General features: G+C 42.0%; 1 protein-coding gene across 3 annotated transcripts in view; it reads left to right on the top strand.

The window, feature by feature from the left end:
- The window catches only part of LOC118386327 (receptor tyrosine-protein kinase erbB-4-like), a 668,294-nt gene that overhangs the window by 529,348 nt on the left and 111,680 nt on the right, over positions 1 to 27,266 (top strand). For 2 of the 3 annotated variants that reach the window (XM_052522699.1, XM_052522698.1), the window contains exons 13-17: positions 923 to 1,055; positions 3,186 to 3,257; positions 8,656 to 8,749; positions 19,270 to 19,424; positions 26,066 to 26,110. In XM_052522699.1, the coding sequence (XP_052378659.1) occupies positions 923 to 1,055; positions 3,186 to 3,257; positions 8,656 to 8,749; positions 19,270 to 19,424; positions 26,066 to 26,110 (499 nt within the window). The remainder of the gene's footprint in view (positions 1 to 922; positions 1,056 to 3,185; positions 3,258 to 8,655; positions 8,750 to 19,269; positions 19,425 to 26,065; positions 26,111 to 27,266) is intronic. The other variant, XM_052522700.1, reaches the window with a different exon arrangement.

The following is a 27,266-nucleotide window of genomic DNA, read 5'->3' as shown; positions in this document are numbered from 1 at the left end:
TGGTGCTGGGTTATTGATGCTGGGTTATTGATGCTGAGTTATTGGTGCTGAGTTATTGGTGCTGGGTTATTGGTGCTGGGTTATTGGTGCTGGGTTATTGGTGCTGAGTTATTGGTGCTGGGTTATTGGTGCTGGGTTATTGGTGCTGAGTTATTGGTGCTGGGTTATTGGTGCTGAGTTATTGGTGCTGGGTTATTGGTGCTGGGTTATTGGTGCTGAGTTATTGGTGCTGGTTTATTGGTGCTGGGTTATTGGTGCTGGGATATTGGTGCTGAGTTATTGGTGCTGGGTTATTGGTGCTAGGTTATTGGTGCTGGGTTATTGGTGCTAGGTTATTGGTGCTGGGTTATTGGTGCTGGGTTATTGAGATATGAGGGTGGCAGGTAGCCTAGCAAATAACAGTGTTGGGCCAGTAATGGAAAGGTCACTGGTTTGAGTGCACAAGCCAACTAAGTGAGAAGTCTGTAAATGTGCCCTTGAGCAAGGCACTCAACCCTATTTGCTCTGAATATATATGCCATTTAGCAGACGCTTTTATCCAAAGCGACTTACAGTCATGTGTGCATACATTCTACGTATGGGTGGTCCCGGGAATCGAACCCACTACCCTGGCGTTACAAGCGCCATGCTCTACCAACTGAGCTACAGAAGGGCGCTATATAAGAGCTGAATAAGAGCGTCTGGGAAATTACTAAGATGTAAGAATAAAAAAAGGCCTTCTAGCCTTCTTTAGAGCTTAAGTAATTTCATCACTTCTGGGCTAGGGTTAGGGTTATGGTTAGGGTTAGGGTTAGTCAATGGTTCCAACAATATTTTTCAGATAAAGTCAAACATGTATAAATACTGTCAGTGTCCAGTACCTAACCCTGTCATGCTACTGTGGATGGTGTTTGACCCTAACCTGTATTCTTGTGTTTCTCAGCTACTGAGCAGATGGTGTGTGACCCTCTGTGTTCGGACGCTGGCTGCTGGGGGCCAGGACCAGACCAGTGCCTATCCTGTCGCTACTTTATTAGGGGACGCATCTGTGTGGACACCTGCAATCTCTATGAAGGGTGAGTTACAGGTGACAGTTTCAAACAATGAGAGATACTGTAGACTCTTGACAGTATAACACAATGACATTATGACAGTATCACTCTCAATATGCATGAAGATAAAGGCAAATATAGCCGTCAAACTAACAAATCTTTAACTTTTACCTCATTGTAAGTTACGACTTCTTTTGGTGGCTTCTAGGTCTGAATTGTTTTGATGTAGTGATTTTTTTCAGTACACTCTCAGAAATAAAGGTTTATATTTGTTCCTAAAGGGTTACAGCCGCTTGTCACTGGGGTGGGACCCTGTAAGGTCCTCTTTCATCATTTTAGTTATAGGTCCAGTTATATTATACCCCAAGTTCACACCTCAGATAGTACCATTCTCCACAGGTACAAAACCAGGCTTTTTCCTTTATATATATATACGTACCACCACAGTAACAAAGCCATTCATTCCATGTACTGAATATAGCACAAATGAACAGTTAAACTGGTACAACACTTCCATTCACGGATGGGCAAAAATAAAACTGAAAACCACTAAGCCACAACTCCAATATAATTTTCCGTTGTTCCTTGCCTTTTTGAGTGAATTGTGCTAGTGTGTTAGTGACAGAGACATGGTTGTAGAATTCATTCATTTTCAGTTATTTGGCCTTCACCAAGTGAGATACTAGATGTATATTATCATTCAAATTAAACTCTTTATGACCACACATATATTGTAAGGCCTTATTTTTAGGCCTAGCTTTACCCTAATACAGTTGTTACAGTAGTTAAATGTATATTATCATTGTGTCGCATATTGTTAATCAATCAACCAATGTACATGCAAAAACACAGATATTCCCCAAAAAATCACACAGAAAATCTACCCGTGGTAGAGCATGCTGGACAATATGATAATTATAATAATGATGGTACAAATATTGTCTTTTTAAGGAACCACACCAGTGACAAAGCCAATAGTTCCTTTTAGGTGGCAAAAATTCATCATTGTACCTTTTGGTGGGTATTGAGGGTACACAAAATATGGCAAACAGAAATGTACCTTCACGTTGTACCCCTATTTTTGAGAACGAGAGTGTGATGATTGTACCTTAATATTCAAAATATGAGGTACAGAAATGTACCATTATACTCTTTATCTACACATGTACCGTAAAAGGTAACGAACAGTACCATGTGAGATCATTGTGTACATTTGATCTTTCGTACCCTAGGGAATAATACCATACCCTTATTTCTGAGAGTAGTACTATGCCATTTCTAAGAGTAGTACTATGCCATTTCTAAGAGTAGTACTATGCCATTTCTAAGAGTAGTACTATGCCATTTCTAAGAGTAGTACTATGCAATTTCTAAGAGGAGTACTATGCCATTTCTAAGAGTAGTACTATGTATCTCAGCATGTATTACCTGCTCCACAGACTACTGAGTGTAAAATACAACTACCGTCTGTGCAGACGCCAGTCTCTTCCCTTTTCCATTCTGATAATGGGAGAAAACATGGTGTAAACACAATCTAAAGGCTCAGGAGAATGACAGAAAAATACTGCAAGAATGGACTTAAATGTCAGAGAAAAATAGATGAGACTACGTCCCAAATGGCATCCTATTCCCATATAGTGCACTCATTTTGACCTGAGCGCTATGGGTCCTGGTCAAAAGTGCACTTTATAAGGATTAGGATGCCATTTGGGACGCAACCAGAGACAAGGACAGGTCAAACACAGCACAGAGAACTTCATACAAAAAGGATAAACCACCGCAACAATACACTCCAGTGAGTGAATAACAGGGGAAATAAGATGGTAGTTCTGATCTGTTGGGGTGTGGATTACAGGAGTGTACTTGATCGGGGGGGATTGGTTATGGGTTCGAAGGAGAATTTCCTGCATTATTTTTAAATCTCTACATTTTGTTATGTGTTGTGTTTGTTGTTTACCTGTATAATCCTCTCTAATACATTGTTTAAAAGGCTGTGAGACAACAGGTGAGACGTTCAAAGTTAAACGTCACCATCTGAACCGTAAACCAGACTGTGGTGTCTGGGTAATGTATAAATAGAAATAGAATAACTAGATAGTTACTGTATGTCTAGAAATAGACTTTATGTCTATGGCTGACTGTTTCTCCTTCCAGACTGACAGGCTCTAGGTCCAGGCAGCCGTCGGGACCCTTCGTGGTCGAGAAGCGTGAGGCCAGTTTGGAGAGGTATGCCAAACGAGGGCAGGGGGGTTAGGCGTGTCACTGCGTGTCACAGTCACTGCTTGCGCACGGGGCCACGCTCTGCCTACCTGTCTGCCTGTCTGCACTCCACCTCTCACAGCTCGACCAATCCCAGAGCCACGAGACACTACTGATTGAAGTCTACTGAGATTTACATTCTGTGTAACATTTAGGGGCGGTTTCCCAAACGCAGATTAAGCATAGTCTGGGACTAAAAAGATCAATGGAGAACCTGTCTGGGAAACTACTCAATAGTATGTATTTATGATTGAGACAATGTCTTGTTCACTCTGGGGCACTCTTACATTAGGAGGAAAAATATCTACTGTAATGCATGAATTGTTTATTTCCAGTGCACAAATGCTGTTAAGCATTTCCTAATGTCTCTGACTGAGTCAACACAAACGGTTCATAAGAAAACAGGATGACACAGACACAGAGTGCAACTGTTATAGTGGAGATTTAGGTAGGGCCTCCTGTAAAGAAGTGAAGTTCGTGCGTAAAAGCTTCTGTCCTCTGGGTTCTGCTAGAACAGAGGTGTTAAATGCTCAGTGTAGCAGACAGACAGACAGGCCGTGCCTCTGTCCTACAACAAGAATAGCACCCACAGTCACTGACTGCAGAGCGAGAGAAAGAGAGAGACAGTAAGAAACAGAAACAGAGACCATTCCGGAAGCCAGAGAGAGACCCGACATATAAAATAGACAGAGAGAGAGGAGAGAGACAGAAGGAAACAGAAACAGAGACCATTCCGGAAGCCAGAGAGAGAGACGAGAGAGAGACGAGAGAGAGATGAGAGAGAGAGAGAGAGAGAGAGAGAGAGAGAGAGAGAGAGAGAGAGAGAGAGAGAGAGAGAGAGAGAGAGAGAGAGAGAGAGAGAGAGAGAGAGAGAGAGAGAGAGAGAGAGAGAGAGAGAAAGAGAGAGAGAGAGAGCAAGAAAAGAGAGAGAGAGAGAGAGAGAGAGAGAGAGAGAGAGAGAGAGAGAGAGAGAGAGAGAGAGAGAGAGAGGAAGAGAGAGAGAGAGAGAGAGAGAGAGAGAGAGAGAGAGAGAGAGAGAGAGAGAGAGAGAGAGAGAAAAAGCTTAAAGGACATGTTAAACCATAACCCATTGAAACCATAGCTGTACAAGACAAAGACCCACCTCCCGTGCCACCCTGCATGGCATTGTGTCATCTGGATAAAGCATAATTAATCCTAATTTGGTTTTAGGTCCCACAGAGGAGTCCCACTTGGTATTAGACGGAGGGAAGAAGTACCACACGAACTGGCAGACACACACACACACACACACATACACACATGCACGCATAGCATCTCTCCTTGTATGTCTAAATCAGGGTGCAACTCTGTCTTACTTTGTCTCTGTTATTTACTGACTTTCCAAGTTCCGCCAGTGACTTCTTATTTGACTGTTGATTTCTGAATGTATAGAACACCCGTTGACTTTAGCTGGAAAGCCATGCTATACGCCAAAGTGGTGCTATCAATATAGCCAACATAATTAGCTGTGACGCTGTAAGGTGTAATAGTGTAACACAGAGAAATGCATCAGATTGTATATTCTCTACGTGTACATGCTCAACAGTTAATGTATGTGTCCCAAATGGCACTCTAGTCCCTACATAGTGCGCTACTTCTGACTTGCGCCCTATGGTTTTCCTTATGGGCCCTGGTCAAAAGTAGTGCACTGTATATGGACGTAGCCCATGACATCATCCAGTGACCTTCAGTGCCAAATTAAACTGGAGAACACACACACACACACACACACACACACACACACACACACACACACACACACACACACACACACACACACACACACACACACACACACACACACACACACACACACACACACACACACACACACACACACAGACTCTCTCTCTCTTTATCTCTCTAGTACAATCCTGCCTTCATTGAGCAGCATTTTTCTTTTTAGGTCTATCTGCTGCAGAATCTCTCCCTGATACTGAAGGTTCACACAGATCTATATTTTATTGATAGTTTTCTCTGTCTCTCTCTCAAACAAATTTTGACATTGATTTTGGCAATTGATTGAGGTTTAAGAAATGTATTAGAACTGGGAACAAATTCTTGCACAGTTTTAAAAACTTGCCAGCACATTATGTGGCAACCAGTAAAAGTAAAGGGATATTGGATTTGGCTCGGCTTGAATATAATGCTAAATGAAAAATGAATGTACAATGTTATTTTTATTTGTTTTGACTAAAATCTCTAGGGGAGACTGGGGTAAGTTGAGCCATTTTTTACATTCAGGATCACTCTGTCCAGGGAAATATAATATTCTTCAGAACAAAGATATCTACATACACTGAGTATACCAAACATTAAGAACATCTTCGTAATATTGAGTTACACCCTCCCCTTTTGCCCTCAGAACAGCCTCAATTCGTCAGGGGATAGACACCGGAAGGTGTGAGAAGTGTTCCACGGGGATGCTGGCCCATGTTGACTCCAATGCTTCCCACAGTTGTGTCAAGTTGGCTGGATGTCCTTTGGGTGGTGGACCATTCTTGATACACACAGGCAACGGTTCAGCGTGAAAAGCCCATCAGCATTGCAGTTGTTGACACAAACCGGTGCTCCTGGCACCTACTACCATACCCCTTTCAAAGGCACTTCAATGTCCATTCACCCTCTGAATTACACACATTCAACAATCCATGTCTCAGTTCTCAAGGCTTAATAATCCTTCTTTAACCTGTCTCCTCCCCTTCATCTACACTGATTGAAGTCGATTTAACAAGTGACATCAATAAGGGATCATAGCTTTCACCTGGATTCACTTGGTAAGTCTATGTCATGGAAAGAACAAGTGTTCCTAATGTTTTGTACACTCAGTGTATAATTCAGGATATTGTGTATCCCTGTAAGTAATCAGAATGAATGTAAACATTATAGTTTTGATCCGAAGGGCAGGGTAGGTTATGCCGCCTACACATTTCTGTACTGAATGAAATATGACCTTTTTAAACTAAACTCAGCAACAAAAGAAACGTCCTCTCACTTTCAACTGCGTTTATTTTCAGAAAACTTAACATGTGTAAATATTTGTATGAACATAACATGATTCAACCACTGAGACATAAACTGAACAAGTTCCACAGACATGTGACTAACAGAAATTGAATAATGTGTCCCTGAACAAAGGGGACACAGTCTGTATCTGGCCGCCAGCTGCATTAAGTACTGCAGTGCATCTCCTCCTCATGGACTGCACCAGATTTGCCAGTTAATGCTGTGAGATGTTGCCCCACTCTTACACCAAGGCACCTACAAGTTCCCAGACATTTCTGTGGGGAATGGCCCTAGCCCTCACCCTCCGATCCAACAGGACCCAGACGTGCTTAATGGGATAGAGATCCGGGCTCTTTGCTGGCCATGGCAGAACACTGACATTCCTGTATTGCAGGAAATCACGCACAGAACGAGCAGTATGGCTGGTGGCATTGTCATGCTGGAGGGTCATGTCAGGATGAGCCTGCAGGAAGGGTACCACATGAGGGAGGAGTATGTCTTCCCTGTAACGCACAGAGTTGAGATTGCCTGCAATGACAACAAGCTCAGTCCGATGATGCTGTGACACACCACCCCAGACCATGACGGACCCTCCACCTCCAAATCGATCCCTCTCCAGAGTACAGGCCTTGGCGTAACGCTTATTCCATTCGACGATAAACGTGAATCCGACCATCACCGCTGGTGAGACAAAACCGCGACTCATCAGTGAAGATGTGGCAGGTAGCCTAGTGGTTAGAGCGTTGGACTAGTAACCGAAAGGTTGCAAGATCAAATCCCTGAGCTGACAATGTAAAAATCTGTCGTTCTGCCCCTGAACAAGGCCGTCAAAGAAAATAAGAATTTGTTCTTAACTGACTTGCCTAGTTAAATAAAGGTAAAAAATAGCCCTTTTGCCATGCCTGTCTGGTCCAGTGACGGTGGGTTTGTGCCCATAGGCGACATTGTTGCCGGTGATGTCTGGTGAGGACCTGCAAGTCCTCAGTCCAGCCTCTCTCAGCCTATTGCGGACAGTCTGAGCACTGATGGAGTGATTGTGCGTTCCTGGTGTAACTCGGGCAGTTGTTGTTGCCATCCTGTACCTGGTCCGCAGGTGTGATGTTCAGATGTACCGATCCTGTGCAGGTGTTGTCAGCTGTCCGTCCTGTCTTCCTGTAGCGCTGTCTTAGGCGTCTCACAGTACGAACATTGCAATGTATTACCCTGGCCACATCTGCAGCCCTCATGCCTCCTTGCAGCATGCCTAAGCTACGTTCACGCAGATGAACAGGGCCCCTGGACCCTTTTGGTGTTTTTCAGAGTCAGTAGAAAGGCCTCTTTAGTGTCCTAACTTTTCATAACTCTGACCGTTCCACAGGTGCATGTTCATTAATTGGGAAAGTGTTTACAATGCAGATTTTTACGAATTATCTTTGAAAGGGTCCTGAAAAAGGGATGTTTCTTTCTTTTGCTGAGTTTATGTCTATCTTTATTTCCTAAAGACAATTCAACACAATCACAATCACTTTTTTGACTTTTAATATTTTTAGATAGGCTTAACACCTAACAAACATTTTGTACTTTTTTTTTTACACTTTTAACATAGGCCAGGCCCTGTTGTTACCTCATAACCCAGCGATAACGCCTTGCATTACACCTGGGAAGAAAACACTTGGCTCAACTTACCCCATGACCATTGGCTCACCTTACCTTTCTATATTAGCCCACACAGCTACAATGATGCACTTTCATGCTAGATTTAGGACCTCCTATTGAAACTTATAGAGACCCCAACTGATGTATTTGTATAAAACAATCTTAAAATGATCTCTTTTGGTTTAGATGCAAGCGTTTTGTGTATGTATGTTTTGGCAGAAACATACCCCACTCTCCCCTATGAGTAATGCATTTGTTTTCAAATTGTGATTTAAGCAAATAACAGCAGTATGTTAGTAGTCAGTTCTCCTTTAGTTTTCATCTGCAGTCGTCCAGGCTCATGTCAGCCATCTTAGCATGCTGTTGCTACTGGTGTACAGTATGCACAGTGGAAAAGTGTGTATATACCACAGTACCCCATTGACTGCAGCGCCTGAGGCCATAAAACCCTTCCAGCTATTCCTCTAGACAGTCAGAGGAGCACAGCCTGCCTCCCTTCCTCTAGAGCCTGGATCTGACACACTTTGTTCTTTCTCACTGTCTACATCTTCCCCGACTCTCCCTTACCCCTGCCTTCCTCTGTCCCTCTCCCTCCCTACCTCCCTCTTTCTCTCCTTTCCCCTCTCTTTCCTCCCTTCCTGTCTCCATCTGTCTCCCTCCCCCTCTCCTTCCCTCCATCTCTCTCTCTCTCTCTCTCTCTCAGGGAGGTGCGTGAGTATGACAACGGCTCTGTGTGTGTGGAGTGTGATGCCCAGTGTGAGAGAGCAGATGGTGAATCCCTGACCTGTCATGGCCCGGTAAGATCCTCCAGAGACACAGGTTATCTCAATATGCATACTACCGTGGTCCACATGCTTATGCTCCAAATTCTGTGGACATTCTCCTGAGTTCACTCTTGTGAGGACAAGAGTGTGGAGAATGCATAAAAAATGACCTAAAACTAAAGTTATGCAAGGTAGATTGTTCGTGGTTAGCTAGCTAATAATAATTTGTTGCCATTTGGCGTGCTAATAGTAGTAGCTATCCAGTTAGCCTTATTGACTTACCATGGGCTTGTAATCTACATACAGCGCCTTCGGGAAATAATTCAGGCCCCTTGACCTTTTCCACATTTTGTTACGTTACAGCCTTATTCTTAAAGGGATAAATAAAGGCCTCATCATTCCAAAGACAATACCACATAATGACAAAGTGAAAACAGGTTTTTAGAAATTTGAGAAAAACTAAAACAGAAATACCTTCTTTAAGTATTCAGACCCTTTGCTATGAGACTAGAAATTTTGCTCAGGTGCATCATGTTTCCATCGATCATCCTTGAGATGTTTCTACAACTTGATTGGAGTCCACCTGTCTATAAACTAGTCTATATAAGGTCCCACAGTTAACAGTGCATGTCAGAGCAAAACCCAAGCCATGAGGTCGAAGGAATTGTCCGCAGAGCTATGAGACAGGATTGTGTCGAGGCACAGATCTGGGGAAGGGTGCTAAAAAGTGTCTGTTGCATTGAAGGTCCCCAGTGGCCTTCATCATTCTTAAATGGAAAAAGTTTGGAATCACCAAGACTCTTTTTTGAGCTGGCCGCCCGGACAAACTGAGCAATCGGGTGAGAAGGGCCTTGGTCAGGGAGGTGACGAAAAACCCAATGGTCACACTGACAGAGCTTTAGAGTTCTTCTGTGGAGATGGTTGTCCTTCTGGAAGGTTCTCCCATCTCTGCAGCACTCCACCAATCAGGCCTTTATAGTAGAGTGGCCAGACAGAAGCCACTCCTTAGTAAAAGGCACATGACAGCCCGCTTGGAGTTTGCCAAAAGGCACCTAAAGGACTCACAGACCATGAGAAATAAGATGCTCTGGTATGATGAAAACAAGACTGAACTCTTTGGCCTGAATGCCAAGTGTCCCATCTGGAGAAAACCTGGCACCATCCCTACAGTTAAGCATGGTGGTGGCAGCATCATGCTGTGGGGATGTTTTTCAGCGGCAGGGACTGGGAGACTAGTCAGGATCTAGGGAAAGATGAACAGAGCAAAGTACAGAGAGTTCCTTGGTGAAAATCTGCTCCAGAGCACTAAGGACCTCAGACTGGGAGCGAAGGTTCACCTTCCAACAGGACAATGAGCCTAAGCACACAGTCAACACAACGCAGAAGTGGCTTTGGGACAAGTCTCTGAATGTCCTTGAGTTGCCCAGCTCTTATAGAGACCTGAAAATAGCTATGCAGCGATCCTCCCCATCCAACCTGACAGAGCTTGAGAGGATCTGCAGAGAATAATGGGAGGAACTCCCCAAATACACATGTGCAAAGCTTGTATCGTCATACCCAAGAAGACTCTAGGCTGTAATCGCTGCCAAAGGTGCTTCAACAAAGTACTGAGTAAAGGGTCTGAATACTTACTGTATGTAAATGTGATATTTCAGTTGTTTATTTTTTTATACATTTGCAAACATTTTTAAAACCTGTTTTTGCATTGTCATTGTGGGGTATTGTGTATAGATTGATGAGGGTAAAAAAACATTTCAGGTTGTAAAGTAAAAAAAATGTGGAAAAAAGTCAAGTGACTTTCCAAAGGCACTGTACACTACAGTGGAAATTGTAAGCAGTTAAAAGGCCAACAGTAAAACAGCATGTACTTACTAACGTATCAAGATTAAATATTGTAATCAGGCAACCTATGAAATGTCAATGGGCAACATTTCATTCTGAATTCTGAGTTTATTTTCTCTCGCTTCAGCTAAACTCTGCCATTGATTTCAAGACATTTTGCATCATATTTCTGTGCATATTTTACGCTGAAGCATTGATGCATGCTTCAAAATATGTACAAATGGAGGGCACATTCCAGAAACGCCCTCCGTGCTCCGTTTTTCATACTTTCATCTGATCCTCTGGTGCTCCATTTGGCTCGGAGCACGGTAGCATGCATTTGGAGAAACACCCACAGCCTAACACACACACACACACACACACACACACACACACACACACACACACACACACACACACACACACACACACACACACACACACACACACACACACACACACACACACACACACACACACACACACACACACACACACACACACACTCCAGCATTCATGACATGCACTAATAACTTATCCTCACTCCTGCACATTCCAACAGATAAAGAATAACACACATCAATGATTGTGTAAAAAAAAAAAAAAAAAATCAGTGTTAATCAACACTGAAAGTGTTGAGTCTGTGGACCCATTTAGAGACCAGAATATTTTTTAATTAACACACTGTTTAGTGCAAAGCCTTATTCAAATATTTCCAATAGTGCATTGCCTTTCAAGTAAATTGTAGAGTTACCACCCATTACTTTATTTGTTAGTGACAGAGACATGGTTGTTGCATTCATCCATTTTCGGTCCTAAGCGAATGTTATCTTAAAAAATAGATATATTTAACATAAGGCCATACATATTTCACGAGGCCTTATTTTCAGGTAGTTTTACCTTAATACAGGGGCCTGAAACTCATACTCATCACTTTGAACGTAATCCACGCCTATCATTATCATATTTCCCAGCCTGCCCTATTGCAGGTCGATTTTTGAAATTGTTTGGTTCAATATCATTGTTTGTTCATGTACATTTATTGATTCATTCATTAATCATTAATTCACTAATTCAATATGTTACTCTAGATCAGCATTACTCCACACACATCTCTCCCTCGCCCTCCATTTGGCAAATCTGACCATTAATCTCTCCTCCTGATTTCTGCTCACAAGCAAAACTCAAACAGGTGAAGCGTTTTACCTCTACCTTCATGTGCCTACTACTTCAACTACCTCGTAGCCCTGCACATTGACTTGCTAGTCCTTGTATGTAATATTGTTATTTTATTGTGCCACTATTTCTTATTTCTGTGCAAATGTTTCTTACTTTTTAACTTTGCATTGTTGAGAAAGGGCTCATAAGTAAACACTTCACGGTAAAGGCTACACTTGTTGTATTCTCTAAGACAATTAAGCTGGAACAAACATTTCAGTAAAAGGTGCAAAAAATCTAACTAACTGATTGGATTAGTTGAGAAAAATACATGTGATTTATCTTTGTGTAGAATAAGATGAATCAATCAATCAATGTACATGCACAAACATAGATATTGAAACAAACAATTAAAAAAAATTCACCTGCTATTGAGCATCTGGGAAATGAATGATGGGCATAGTTTTGATTCAAAGTGATGTTTTGTTAGTTTCAGGTCCCTGTATTAGGGTAAAACGAGGAACTCAAAATAAGGCCTTTTGAAATAAGTATGGTATTGTGTGACATATGTATATATTTTTATGATGAAATATTAGCTTAGGATCTCACTTGGTGAAGTTCACAGCACTGAAAATGGATGAATGCAACAACCATGTTTCTGTTACTAACAAATACAGTCGTGGCTGGCAATTTACTCGAAAGGCAACGCACTCTGGGAAATATTTGAATAAGGATATACACTATGCAGTGTGTTCATTTAGCATTGTTCTGGTGTCCATATGGGTCCACAGACTCAACACTTTCAGTGTTGATTTGACACTCACCGTGTTAATTAATTTATTTTTGTAACAATGGATAATTTGCTGTGTATGTATTCTATAGTTATAACAAGAAATAATTGACATCCAACTCAGTTCAGTAAGTAACAGCATCCACCTATCACTATCATTATACTATCAGTAGAAATAGCTTTCTTCCAATACTCGCTATCAGCAAAAACATGTATTTTTACATTTTTTATTTAACCTTTATTTAACTAGGCAAGTCAGTTAAGAACCAATTCTTATTTACAATGACGGCCTATCAAAAGGCCTCCTTCGGGGACGGGGGCTGGGATAAAAAATACAATAAAAAAATAAAATACATTCCTCATATTGTGTTTACATAGTGTTTAAACTGCCCGTTAATTACATCTCTTTAAAGCTTTTCTCTCTGATGTGCATCATAAACTGAAATCACTTGTGACCACAAACAAGAATTGCATCCCAAATAGCACCATATTTCCTACATAGTGCACTACTTTTGACCAGAGCCCTATGGGCCCTGGTTAAAAGTAGTACACTACATAGGGAATATAGTGCCATTTGAGATGCATTCAATGTCTTCTATTGCCCTTGAATCATGATTAATTGTATTGTCAGTTAAAGTGTGTCTGTGAGCTTCACAATATATTTTATTTCATGTTAACTTATAGGGAAATTGGCATGTGTTTACAACGGTCTGTGTGTGTGTGTGAAAGAGTGCACACGTGTGCGGACCTGAGTGAGTGTGTACGTACGTGATTGTGTGCTTCCATGTATCTGTTTGTGGGTTTGCGTACATGATGTGTGTGTCCCTGTTGATACTCCGCTTGTCTCAGGCTGTGTGATGATGCTCTTTGTCCTTCACTTCATCTCCAGTCTAGACAAGAGATTCATTCACAACCTCCATCCCTGCTCTCTGCCTCTTTCTCTCTTCTCTCTGATCCCTTGTCTCTTCTCTCTGTTACCTTCTCCCATCTCTCTTCTCTCTTCTCTCTGTTCCTTTGTTTCTTCTCTCTGTTCCCTTCTCTCTTCTCTCCTCTATCTTCTCTCACCTCCCCTCTCTTTTCTTCTGCTCTCCCGTCTCTCTTCTCATTTCTCCTCTTTTCTCTCTGCTCCCTTCTCATTTCTCCTCTTTTCTCTCTGCTCCCTTCTCTCTTCTCATTTCTCCTCTTTTCTCTCAGCTCCCTTCTCTTCTCTTTTCTCTTCTTTTCTCTCTGCTCCCTTCTCTCTTCTCTCTGCTCCCTTTTCTCTTCTATCTTCTCTCTGTTCCCTTCTCACATCTCTCTTCTCTCTGCTCCTATCTCTTCTCTCAGTTCTCTTCTCTCAGTTCTCTTCTCTCTGTTCCCTTCTCTCTGTTCCCTTCTCTCTGCTCCCTTCCCTCTGCTCCCTTCTCTCTGCTCCCTTCTCTCTGCTCCCATCTCTCTGCTCCCATCTCTCTTCTCTCTGCTCCCTCCTCTCTGCTCCCTTCTCTCTGCTCCCATCTCTCTTCTCTCAGTTCTCTTCTCTGTTCCCTTCTCTCTGCTCTCTGCTCTCTTCTCTCTGCTCCCTTCTCTCTGCTCCCTTCTATCTTTTCTCTGCTCTCTGCTTCCTTCTCTCTGCTCCCTTCTCTCTGCTCCCTTCTCTCTGCTCCCTCCGCTCTGCTCCCTTCTCTCTGCTCCCTTCTATCTGCTCCTTTCTATCTGCTCCCTTCTATCTGATCTCTGCTCCCTTCTCTCCTCTCTCTGCTCCCTTCTCTCTGCTCCCTTCTCTCTGCTCCCTTCTCTCTGCTCTCTGCTCCCTTCTCTCTGCTCCCTCCTCTCTGCTCCCTTCTATCTGCTCTCTGCTCCCTTCTCTCTGCTCCCTCCTCTCTGCTCCCTTCTCTCTGCTCCCTTCTATCTGCTCTCTGCTCCCTTCTCCCTTCTATCTACTCTCTGCTCCCTCCTCTCTGCTCCCTTCTATCTGCTCTCTGCTCTCTGCTCCCTTCTCTCTGCTCCCTTCTCTCTGCTCCCTTCTCTCTGCTCCCTTCTCTCTGCTCCCTTCTCTCTGCTCCCTCCTCTCTGCTCCCTCCTCTCTGCTCCCTTCTCTCCTCTCTCTGCTCCCTTCTCTCTGTTCCTCCTGTGCTCTTTATTGTTTATTCAGTCAACACCCCTTTAGGCTTCAATCTCACTACACACAATGTACTCAAGCTCTCTCTCACACACACACACACACACACACACACACACACACACACACACACACACACACACACACACACACGCACACACACACACACACACACACACACACACACACACACACACACACACACACACACACACACACACACACACACACACACACATGAATGAGTATTACTGTGGACTAGAGACTTATCTTCCACCTCTGTGGAGTCGTAGAACATTGAGACAAATCAGACAGGTTGGCCAGCAGGTTGGTCGGGTTGGATTGTTAGGCATATGACATGAACGTCTAGCAACCTAAAGCAAAATGTATCGGCACCGAGCAAACCGACCATTTTGCTGGAATTGTTTATAAACAGTAGGGCCCTACTATAAACAGTAGGGCCCTACTATAAACAGTAGGGCCCTACTATAAACAATAGGGCCCTACTAGAGAAATGTCAAGTTTTAAATTAAATGCGTTTGCCAATATACAGCGCATTTGGAAAGTATTCAGACCCCTTTTTTCCACATTTTGTCATGTTACAGCCTTATTCTAAAATGAATTAAATATACATTTTTTCTCATCAATCTACACACAATACCCCATAATGACAAAGCAAAAACAAGTTTTCAGAAATGTTTGCAAACGTATTAAAAACTCAAGAACTAAAATATCACATTTACATTCGTATTCAGACCCTTTACTTAAACTTCCAAAAGCCTGTTTTCGCTTTGTCGTTCTGGGTTATTGTGTGTAGATGGATGAGGAAAAATGAATTTGTTCCATGTTAGAATAAGGCTGTAAAGTAACATAATGTGGAAAAAGGGAAAGGGTCTGAATACTTTCTGAATGCTCTGTAGGTGATTGTTAATTGGACAAAAGATAGCAACAACATTCATAATAGTAGTTTTAAGGGTATGCGTAATTTACGTAAATACGTCTTTTTTCTCTCACAACAGACAGGCCAAGGTAAGAACCACAAGGTGTTTGGGTTACACCAGGGTATGTGCTCATTGTTATTAAGGCTAGATTAGCTGGTGCAGGGTTTGATTCTTTGTCTCTTCCCTTATTAGAACTGATAATGTCATGGGCCTGCAATGAACCAATCTAAAACAGAGAGAGAGAGATATGTTCATAGGCCTGCTATTAGCCAATCTAAAAAAGACAGTTGGAGAGAGATGGTGATATGTTGAGATGTTAACATTCGTCCACAGTGCTCTTAGTAAATATTAAACAGAGAAAAAGAGATGGTGATACACCCCTTCAAATGAGTGGATTCAACTATTTCAACCACACCCGTTGCTGACAGGTGTATAAAATTGAGCACACAGCCATGCAATCTCCATAGACAGACATTGGCACTAAAATGGCCTTCCTCAAGAACTCAATTACTTTCAACGTGGCACCGTCATAGCATGCCACCGTTCCAACAAGTCAGTTCGTAGAATTTCAACCCTACTAGAGCTGTCCCGGTCATCTGCAAGTGCTGTTATTGTGAAGTGGAAACGGCTCAGCCGCAAAGGGGTAGGCCATCCAAGCTCACAGAAAAGTGCTAAAGCCCGTTGCGCATAAAAATTGTCTGTCCTCGGTTCCAACACTCACTACCGAGTTCCAAACTGCCTCTAGAAGCAACGTCAGCACAATAACTGTTTGTCGGGAGCTTCATCAAATGGGTTTCAATGGCTGAGCAGCCGCACACAGGCCTAAGGTCACCATGTGCAATGCCAAGCATCGGCTGGAGTGGTGTAAAGCTCGCCGCCATTGGACTCCGGATCAGTGGAAATGTGTTCTCTGGAGTGATGATTCACGCTACACCATCTGGCAGTCCGATGGACGAATCTGGGTTTGGCGAATGCCAGGAGAACGCTACCTGCCCCAATGCATAGTGCCAACTGTAAAGTTTGGAGGAGGAATAATGGTCTGGGGCTGTTTTTCATAGTTCGGGACTCTTAGTTACAGTGAAGGGAAATCTTAACGCTACAGCATACAATGACATTCTAGACAATTCTGTGCTTCCAGCTTTCTGGCAATAGTTAGGGGAAGGCCCTTTCCTGTTTCAGCATGACAATGTCCTTGTGCACAAAGTGAGGTCCATAAAGAGATGGTTTGTCGAGATCAGTGTGGAAGAACTTGACTGGCATGCACAGAGCCCTGAGGTCAACCCAATCTAAAACCTTTGGGATGAATTGGAATGCCGACTGTGAGCCAGGCCTAATCACCCAAAATCAGTGTTGACCTCACTAACGCTTTTGTGACTGAATGGAAGCAAGTCCCTGCAGCAATGTTCCAACATCTAGTGGAAAGCCTTCACAGAAGAGTAGAGCAGCAAAGGGAGGACCAACTCCATATTAATGCCCATGATTTTGGAATGAGATGTTCGACGAGCACGTGTCCACGCACTATTGGCTATGTAGTGTATGTTCATAGGCCTGCTCTGAGCCAATCTAAAATAGAAAGAGAGATATGTTGAGGTGTTACATTCAAACCGAACTCTAAACTGGGGTTAGTCATTTGCCTCATGCATGCAGTCTACTAGCTATTATCAAGTTCAAATAACTTCCTGAACATATGTTTGCCTACCAAATGGCACTCTATATAGTGCGCTACTTTTTAAAGGGGCCCATGGGGACTAAATAGGGAATGAGGTGTAATTTGAGGATGCAAGCTATGTAGCATCTAGCACCATGACTTACTTACTATACATGATCCTATTGCTTTACTGTTGTTCCCACCTGTCAGGTTCAGGCTCAGCGTTATTCTCTGATGGAAACCAGAGTACAGGAGGTAAACAAATGGATTACATCAATCATGTTATGACAACAGAAGCCATAGCAGTGACATATTCCACATTGTGATCCTGTTATGCTTTGAGTTTGTAATAATATCAGTCACACTTAGGATAGGCGGTTGAGAGAGAGAGGCTAAGTTCTACCATAATGCGTGAATCCATGTTTTTCTAGGCTAACGTAAGGCTTGATTTTGGATTCAGCATGTGTCCACTCCCTGGCCTCTCCTCCTGCTCTCCCCCTGCTCTCCTCCTCCTTTCCTCCTCCTCTCCTCCTGCTCTCCTCCTGCTCTCCTCTGGCCATATGTTGTTCAGATGGCCCCTCTGGCCCAGATGGACTGTCACAGCCTGCTAATTGATTAACATGCAGCTCTCTTGCTCTCTCCCTCAATTCAATTCAAAGGGCTTTATTCGCATGGGAAACATTGCCAAATCAAGTGAAATAGATAATAAACAATCAGAAATTAACAGTAAACATTACAGTCACACAAGTTTCAAAATAATAGAGACATTTCAAATGTTATATTAGGGCTGTGTTGTGTTGTAACAATGTGTAAATATTTTAAGTACAAAAGGGAAAATAAATACACGTAAATAATGGGTTGTATTTTCAACCCTGGCTACCCTTTTCTTGTGACAACAGGTCACACATCTTGCTGCTGTGATGACACACTGTGGTATTTCACCTAATAGATGGGAGTTCACACAAAATAAAAAAAAATATGTTCTGTGTAATCTGAGGGCAATTCCTCTCTCTCTCTCTCTCTCTCTCTCTCTCTCTCTCTCTCTCTCTCTCTCTCTCTCTCTCTCTCTCTCTCTCTCTCTCTCTCTCTCTCTCTCTCTCTCTCTCATGGGGATGATGTGCATGGTGTACACTGTTGGGCGCTAGCTAGTGATACAACGATGGACAACATCACTAAGGAAGAGTAGCTGTCATTGCCATGCCATCATTATCGTTTCCCAATAAGAGAGATGCGTTTACAGGGGGTGTTTTGGCAACAGGGGTGCAGTATGTTGTGGTAGACCATGATGCACTGTGTTTGCTGCAGTCTCAAATAAATTAGTTTGGCTGTGAGATGAGGTTACTGGCTATAGTAAAGCCTTTGCCTTTCAACGCCATGAGTATAACACTGATAAGACAACTAATTGAGTACCAGCTTCATTGTTATAACTGTGAAGGTACTTAATTTGCATATTTATGCCTACAGTACACACACACGAGCACTTACACACACATCCTCTCAGACCCACTCGTACATATGTGCACATTTGCACAAAACGCCTCCACATAACGATGCATATGTATTTATTTCTGTTTTGTTCTGCCCTTTAAGGGATATTGTTCCCTGTTGAACTCTCTCTGTTGCCTGTATTGATACCCTTACAGACCCATACAGTGAGGCCCCTTCAGCTGCCTCCCTTCATCCCTGCCTCCCTCTATTCCCTTCCCTCCCCTGCCCCTCCCCTCCCTCCCTTCCCTTGCCTCTTCTAGCCCATATTAACCTCATAAATCGTGTCTGTGCTGATTGTTATGGTCATTGTGTGTGCTGTGAGGGATGGTTATTATCTCCAGCTCTACTTGGTGGTGTTTTATGCGTCTCGTCTTCCTCCTTTCCTCGCTCCCACGATCTTCTCTCCTCTACTATTATATCGCTCGTCTTTATCCCTCTTTCTCTCTCTCTATCTCTCTCTGTCTCATATCTCTCTGTTATCTCTCTGTTTCTCTCACTCTTCCTTTCTCCCCTGTCCTTGCTTGCTCTCATTTGCTATTACTATCACATCTCTAATATTTATCTTCCTTCCCCTCTGTCTCTCCCTCACTTTATCTCTGTCTCTCTCAGGGTCCAGATCACTGTGTGAAGTGTCTCCACTTTAAAGATGGTCCTAACTGTGTGGAGAAGTGTCCCGACGGCCTTCAAGGGGCCAACAGCTTCATCTTTAAATATGCCGAGGCCAACAACGAGTGTCATCCCTGTCACTCCAACTGCACTCAGGGGTGAGCTAAATTCTATATACTGTATGTCTGTGTCTTGGCTCCCAGCAGCATGTGCACGTTTGCGTTGTTGTGTGAATGGTTGCGTATCGCATCAGCAGTCTGAATGACGAATGATCCTAGGAGGACAGAGTACTGTTCATTTACTTCTACAATACCTTCGTCTAACAGGCAACACAAGGGCAGACTGATCCCCACTGTAAGGCCAATTTCAACATAATAACAAGAGGAAAACAATATCTGGTTCATTCTCTGCTTCATTTGCAACACAACAGCTCTCTGGATCACAATTTTGCACAACACACACACACACACACACACACACACACACACACACACACACACACACACACACACACACACACACACACACACACACACACACACACACACACACACACACACACACACACACACACACACACACACACACACACACACACACACACACACACATACACACACACACACAATTAATTCATCAGTAGCAGAGTAAAGCACAAATGCTATCTGAGCAGCTAACCGATCGCTGCAGCTGTACATAGTCTATCGGCAAATAGCCCACCCATTTTTACCTACCTCATCCCCATACTGTTTTTATTTATTTACTTTTCTGCTCTTTTGCACACCAATATCTCTACCTGTACATGACCATCTGATCATTTATCACTCCAGTGTTAATCTGCAAAATTGTAATTATTCGCCTACCTCCTCATGCCTTTTGCACACAATGTATATAGACTCCCCTTTTTTTTCCTACTGTGTTATTGACTTGTTAATTGTTTACTCCATGTGTAACTCTGTGTTTTCTGTTCACACCGCTATGCTTTATCTTGGCCAGGTCGCAGTTGCAAATGAGAACTTGTTCTCAACTAGCCTACCTGGTTAAATAAAGGTGAAAAATAAAAAAATAAGCACACACACACACACGGATGCACGCATGTTAGCAATGTACGCACATACGCACACACACTGCTATGCTCCTCTAGGTGCTGACCTTACATAACTATGAACCCGTATCCAGCCAAGGTTTATCAGTGTCTGCAGACTACACGGATGATAGAAACACACACGCACCCATGCACGCACCCATGCACGCACACACATGAACTGCAAAACACCCTGGTGCGAGAGAAAGAGAGAGACAGATGCCCAGGCAGTGAGCTGAGCAACAAACCCAAACCTCACCACTACACCCACCCAAGCCCCATCCTTTGACCTAAGAGGCATGTATCAGATCCTCATCATGCTTTGCTCAAACCTACTGTCATGGTGCCTAAACCATACAAATAACAACACTCGTCACAATGGAACACAACATTTTTAGTATCTCATTCTGGAATATACAAGGTCTGAAGTCATCTGCTTTTGGACTAAAAAAAGCAAAAACTGACTTCACAAAATAAATGAGAAGTACAGAAATGTACATCCTGCAAGAAACATGTTATAAACGAGATTGATCCACTGGTTTCCCTCTAGGTTACAGAGAGCTGGTAGTCTCATCTACTAAACTACCAAGTGTTACACAGGGAAGTGACTCAGGGGGTATGCTCATTTGGTATAGATCAGACTTAACCCACTCCATTAAATTAATCAAAATAGGAACATTTTACATTTGGCTACAAATTAAAAGGAAATAATTTCAACAGAGAAAGATGTCTTCCTGTGTGCTACATACTGTATATCCACCACTAGAATCCCAACACTTTAATGAAGACCAAGATCAACCATTTCCAGGCACAGGGACATGTACTAGTCTGTGGTGACCTCAACACCAGAAATGGGCAACAACCTGACTCTCTTAGCCCACAGGGGGACACGCATACAACTACGTCAAAACAACACACAAAAATGGGTCTCAACTTTTGCAGCTCTGTCATATGCTGGGACTATTCATAGTCAATGGTAGGCTTTGAGGAGACACTTATGGTAGGTACACCTACGGCTCTTCCGTTGGTTGTAGTACTGTAGACTACTTTATCACTGACCTCGACCCAGAGGTCAGTGGGAGTCTCTCAGAGCGTTCACAGTCAGCCCACTGACACCTCTGTCAGATCACAGCAAAATCACAATCTACTTGAAAAGAGCAATCATGAGGTGTCGAAGCCGAACAAACTGCATGATTTTAATAAGAAATACTATAGATGGAAGGAGGGTAGTGTAGAAACCTGCCATAAAACTATCGGCCAACAATAAATCCATTCCCTCCTAGACAACTTCCTGGACAAAATGTTTCCCTGCAATAAAGAAGGTGTAAACTTAGCAGTAGGAAGACTTAACAGTATATTTGACCTATCAGCTACGTTTTTTGAGAAATGGTTTATTGAAGAATGCCCCAACATGTATGTAGAATCCTATCCAACAAAAACCTCAGAGACCCAGAAAACCAGAACGTATGCCTTCAGGATGGGTAAACACTAGAACAGTACAGAAATACATTAAGAAAAATAAGGACTACCATGTCAGAAAACAGCTCAATGTGATGTAACATGTATGAATCACATCTGGGAAAATTGTAACACAATAAATAGACAACAACGTGAAAGCTATCTATCCAAAATGTATGGATAAACCTATTCTCCAGTCTTTTTGTCCAGATATAGAGCCTTCAGAAAGTGTTGATACCTCTTGACTTATTCCATATATTGTTGTGTTGCATCCTGAATTCGTTTTTTTTCTTCTCAACCATCTACACAATACCCCATAATGACAAAGTGAAAACATGTTTTTAGAAATGTTTTCAAAGTTATTGAAAGTGAAATACAGAAATATCTCATTTACTTAAGTATTCACACCCATGAGTCAATACTTTTCAGAAGCACCTTTGGCAGTGATTACAGCTGTGAGTCTTTCTGGGTAAATCTCTAAGAGCTTTCAACACATGGATTGCGCAACACTTGCCAATTATTATTTTCAAAATGCTTCAAGCTCTTTTAAATCGATTGTTGATCATTGCTAGACAACCATTTTCAGGTCTTGCCATAGATGTTCAGTTAATGTTTTGTCAAAACTGTAACTCGGCCACTCAGGAACATTCACTGACTTCTTGATAAGCAACTCCAGTGTAGATTTGACCTTGTGTTTTAGGTTATTGTCCAGCTTAAAGTTCAATTCATCTCTGTGTCTGCTGGAAATCAGACTGAAAGAGGTTTTCCTCTAGGATTTTGACTGTGATTAGCTCCTTTTCTGTTTTATTCTGAAAAACTCCCCAGTCCTTAATGATTACAAGCATACCCATAACATGGTGCAGCCACCACTATGCTTGAAAATTGGAGAGTGGTACTCAGTAATGTGTTGTATTGGATTTGCACCAAATGTAACAGTTTGAATTCAGGACAAAAAGTGAATTGCTTTCCTAATTTTTTTTGTAGTATTACGTTAGTGCCTTGTTGACAACAGGATGCATCTTTTGGAATAGTTCTATTCTGTATAGGCTTCCTTCTTTTCACTCTGTCCATTAGGTTAGTATTGTGGATCCATCCTTAGTTTTCTCCTATCACATACATTAAAACTCTAACTGTTTTAAAGTCATCATTGGCCTCATGGTGATATAAATCCCTGAGTTGTTTCCTTCTTCTCCAGCAAATGAGTTAGGAAGGACACCAGTATCTTTGTAGTGGCTGGGTGTATTGAGGCACCATCCAAAGTGTCATTAATAACTTCAACATGCTCAAAGAGACATTCAATGTCTGTTATTTGTTTTTTTTATACCCATCTACCTATAGGTGCCCATGTTTGCGAGGCATTGGAAAACCTCCCTGGTATTTGTGGTTGAATGCTCAACTGAGGGACCTTACAGATAATTGTATATGTGGGGTACAGAGATGAGGTAGTCATTCAAAAATGATGTTAAACACTATTATTGCACACAGAGTGAGTCCATACAACTTATTATGTGACGTGTTAAGCACATGTTTACTCCTGGACATATTTAAAATAGCCAAAACAAAGGGGTTCAATACTTATTGACTCAAGATATTTCAGCAAATGTTTTATACATTTGTAAAAATGTTGATAAGCATAATTCCACTTTGACATTGTGGGGTATTGTGCGTAAAAAAAAAAAAAAAAAAAAGTCAAGGGGTGTGAATACTTTCTGAATGCACTGTAACATATAACCAAGAGCAAACAAATGTACATTTACATGATCATTTGCAAAGAATCAGATATTAAAGACTACCAGAACACACTGGATCCCCTAATCACATTGAATGAGTTACAGGACAAAATACAAACCCTCCAGCCCAAAAAGGCCTGTGGTGTTGATGATATACTAAACTAAATGATAAAATATACAGATCACAAATTCAAATTGGCTATACTTAAACTCTTCATAATTATCCTCAGCTCATTTGGAGTCAAGTTCTGATCACCCCAAAGACCAATTTGACCCCAATAATTACAGTGGAATCTGCGTCAACAGTAACCATGGAAAGATCCTCTGAGCAAATGTCAAATTGGCTTCTTACCAAAATATCAGACGACAGGCCACAAATACACCCTGCACTCTCTAATTGACAAAAAAAAAAGGGAAAGTCTTCTTATGCTTTGTTGATTTCAAAAAATCTTTTGATTCAATTTGACATGGTCTGCTATACAAATTGATGGAAAGCGGTGTTGGGGAGAAAACATACAAGATTATAAAATCTTTTTTTACAAACAACAAATGTGCAGTTAAAATTGCCAATAAACACACATACTTGTTTCCTCAGAGCCGTGGGGTGAGACAAGAATGCAGCTTGAGCCCCACCCTCTACAACATATCTATCAAAGAATTGGCGAGGGCACTAAAACAGTCTGCAGCGCCCGGCCTCACCCTAATAGACTCTGAAGTAAAATGGTTACTGTTTGCAGATGATCTGGTGCTTCTATCTCCAACCAAGGAGGGCCTGTTTTGTTTTCCTGCACAGATTGTGTCAAACCTGCACCCTGATGGTAAATCTCAGAAACACAAAAATAATGGTGTCCCAAAAAAAGACCAGTTGCCAGGACAACAAATACAAATTCTATCTACACACCGTTGCCCTAGAGCACACAAAGAATTATACCTAACTCGGCTTAAACATCAGCACCACTGGTTACTTCCACAAAGCTGCGAACGAAGAGACAAGGCAAGAAGGGATTTCTAAGCCATCAAAATAATTATAAAAATTGACATTCCAATTAGGATCTGGCTAAAAATCCTTAAATCAGTTATAGAACCCATTGCTCTCTAACGTTGTGACGTCTGGAGTCCACCCACCACCCAATTGAGACTGCATGCAGAATTCAGCAAAAATATCCTTCATGTACAATGCAAAACCCCAAACAATGCAGGCAGAGCAGAATTAGGACTATACCTGCTAATTATCAAAATCAAGAAAAAAGCTGTTTAATTCTACAACCACCTAAAAGGAAGTGATGCCCACACATTCCAACACAAAGCCCTCATCTACAGCGAAGAGTCCCCTCAGCCATCTTGTTGTGAGGCTTTGTTCACAAGCACAAACAGACCCCACAGAGCCCCAAGACAGCAACACAATTAGACTTAAATTATAAGAACCCACAAATATAACTATTTGATACACTGGAAGAATCAAACAAAAAAATTGAGCAAACTGGAAAGTTGTCTGACCCTAAACAGAGAATACACAGTGGCAGAATACCTGACCACTGGGATAGACCCAAAATTAGGAAAATCCTTGACTATGTCCAGACTATGTACATTAACTTCTTTGCTATTAAGCGAGGCTGCCATAGGCAGATCTAAAGTGGAAACTGAGATGCACTTCCTTACTTCCTGCTGAAGGTATGACCATTGCAGAGACGCATACTGTATTGTCCACAGATCACACCAACCTACAAAGAATTAGAAAATGAATCAAACATTGATAAACACCCATATCTGTTAGATGAAATACAGCAATGTGCAAACGAGGTGATCAATGGAGCACAAACATATTCATACTACAGCTTTCTGCACATTGTTAAAAACATTATCTGATAATATAATATTTGTAATGGCTTAATCCTTTTGAAACCTTTGTTTTTTTGTTTCTTCTCACTTTTGTTTATTGTTTACTTCACAGAGAAATATAGAGACAAATATATACATATAGAGAGAGAGAGAGAGATAGGCAGAGCATGAGAGAGGGAGACAGGGACACAGAAAGAGAGCAAAAGAGAGAGAGAAATTCCACTCTCCATCTGTTCTTTGAGTGCTGTTAAACCTCCGATTATAATTTTCAGCTGCAGAAAGGGGCAGATATGTTTTGGTATTGCAGTCAGTCAGTTCACCGGGCTGGCCCCGTCACGTCTTTGTTCTATGTCCTGCTGAGCGGCAGGCTGGCAGCTCACTGCTCCGTGTACACATAACGACGTTGTTAAAAAACACAATGCAGTGGAAATGCCATCTTGACACTATCCCAGGCAGTCCTTCAGTTCAGACAGATTGAAATAGATTCAGAGATTCTCTGTTACCATTCCTTTCCCTCTCCCCTCTTAACAAATATCCTCACCATGCAATGTCCTGACTCCCGAACGTGCCCTTTCATCTCTGGGACTGACATGACTGTTTTTTTCTGTTGACAGACACTCAAGGCCAATGTCCTGTCGAGTAATTGATTGTGATCGAATGGATGACTCTGTTCCTTTCCCTCATCCAGGTGTATTGGACCCAGACTGCAGGACTGTATTGGCATGATGGACAGGTAAATATCTCTTCAAATCCCTACTGTCCCCAGGACAGACTGCATACACAGACAAGTTCAACTTTGATTTATTTGCTATTTGAATGTACAAGTTTATGCATTTAAATGTATCTTTGATGAGGGCTCAATAGTAAAAATATGACACACACAGACACACTTCTCCCCAGCAGAAAATGTAATGACAACCAACTGTTCCCACTGAGCAAGGCTTATATTTATTGCTACAGTGGTTCCTCCTTTAAAAGTTGCGAGCTTACATCGCAGGATTAAAAGGTACCCAGCGTCACAGCTTCATTGCTCCAGACCACCACAAGGGGGAGTTCGAACACTAATTATGCATTTGAGTACCAAGGTTTTTATCACCAATCAGTGGTTCCAATAACTAATTTGACACGGGCCATCAGTCACAGGTGACTTCAGCAAAGATGGCTGACAAAACATTAAGGTGGAAGCAAATGTAAGTAATTATAACATGAGTCAAGCAGAAAATGTGCATTTGAGAGGAATGTTGTTAATGTTAGAGACACGATTGTGCATTTGTCACAGTTAATTTACAGAAATCACTATTTAGCCAGTTTGCTGACAAGCTAGCGTTATGACATGAGTAAGAAATTGTAATTCATCTATTGAAACAGTGGATGTAAGAATCTAGCAGGCTAAAGCATTTCCTGCAAATTGAATGTTCAATTGTGTTAGCATGCCTTGCTTATATTTTCCGTGCAATGCAGCTGAAGTAACATAGCTAACTATGTACTTGCTTATTGTGTATTGGTGGTTAAAATAACTGTGCCTATGGATGTGTCTGAATGGCATTATGAAGCCTATGGATTGAGTAGAATATAATAACTTTGTGCCAAGGATGAAAGTCGTATATACAGTGCCTTGTGAAAGTATTCGGCCCCCTTGAACTTTGCAACCTTTTGCCACATTTCTGGCTTCAAACAAATATATAAAACTGTATTTTTTTGTGAAGAATCAACAACAAGTGGGACACAATCATGAAGTGGAATGACATTTATTGGATATTTCAAACTTTAACAAATCAAAAACTGAAAAATTGGGCGTGCAAAGTTATTCAGCCCCTTGACTTTCAGTGCAGCAAACTCTCTCCAGAAGTTCAGTGAGGATCTGAATGATCCAATGTTGACCTAAATGA

Source organism: Oncorhynchus keta, chromosome 7 (assembly GCF_023373465.1).
Source record: "Oncorhynchus keta strain PuntledgeMale-10-30-2019 chromosome 7, Oket_V2, whole genome shotgun sequence".
Classification (NCBI taxonomy): Eukaryota; Metazoa; Chordata; class Actinopteri; order Salmoniformes; family Salmonidae; genus Oncorhynchus; species Oncorhynchus keta.
This window is presented reverse-complemented; position numbering and strand designations above follow the sequence as displayed.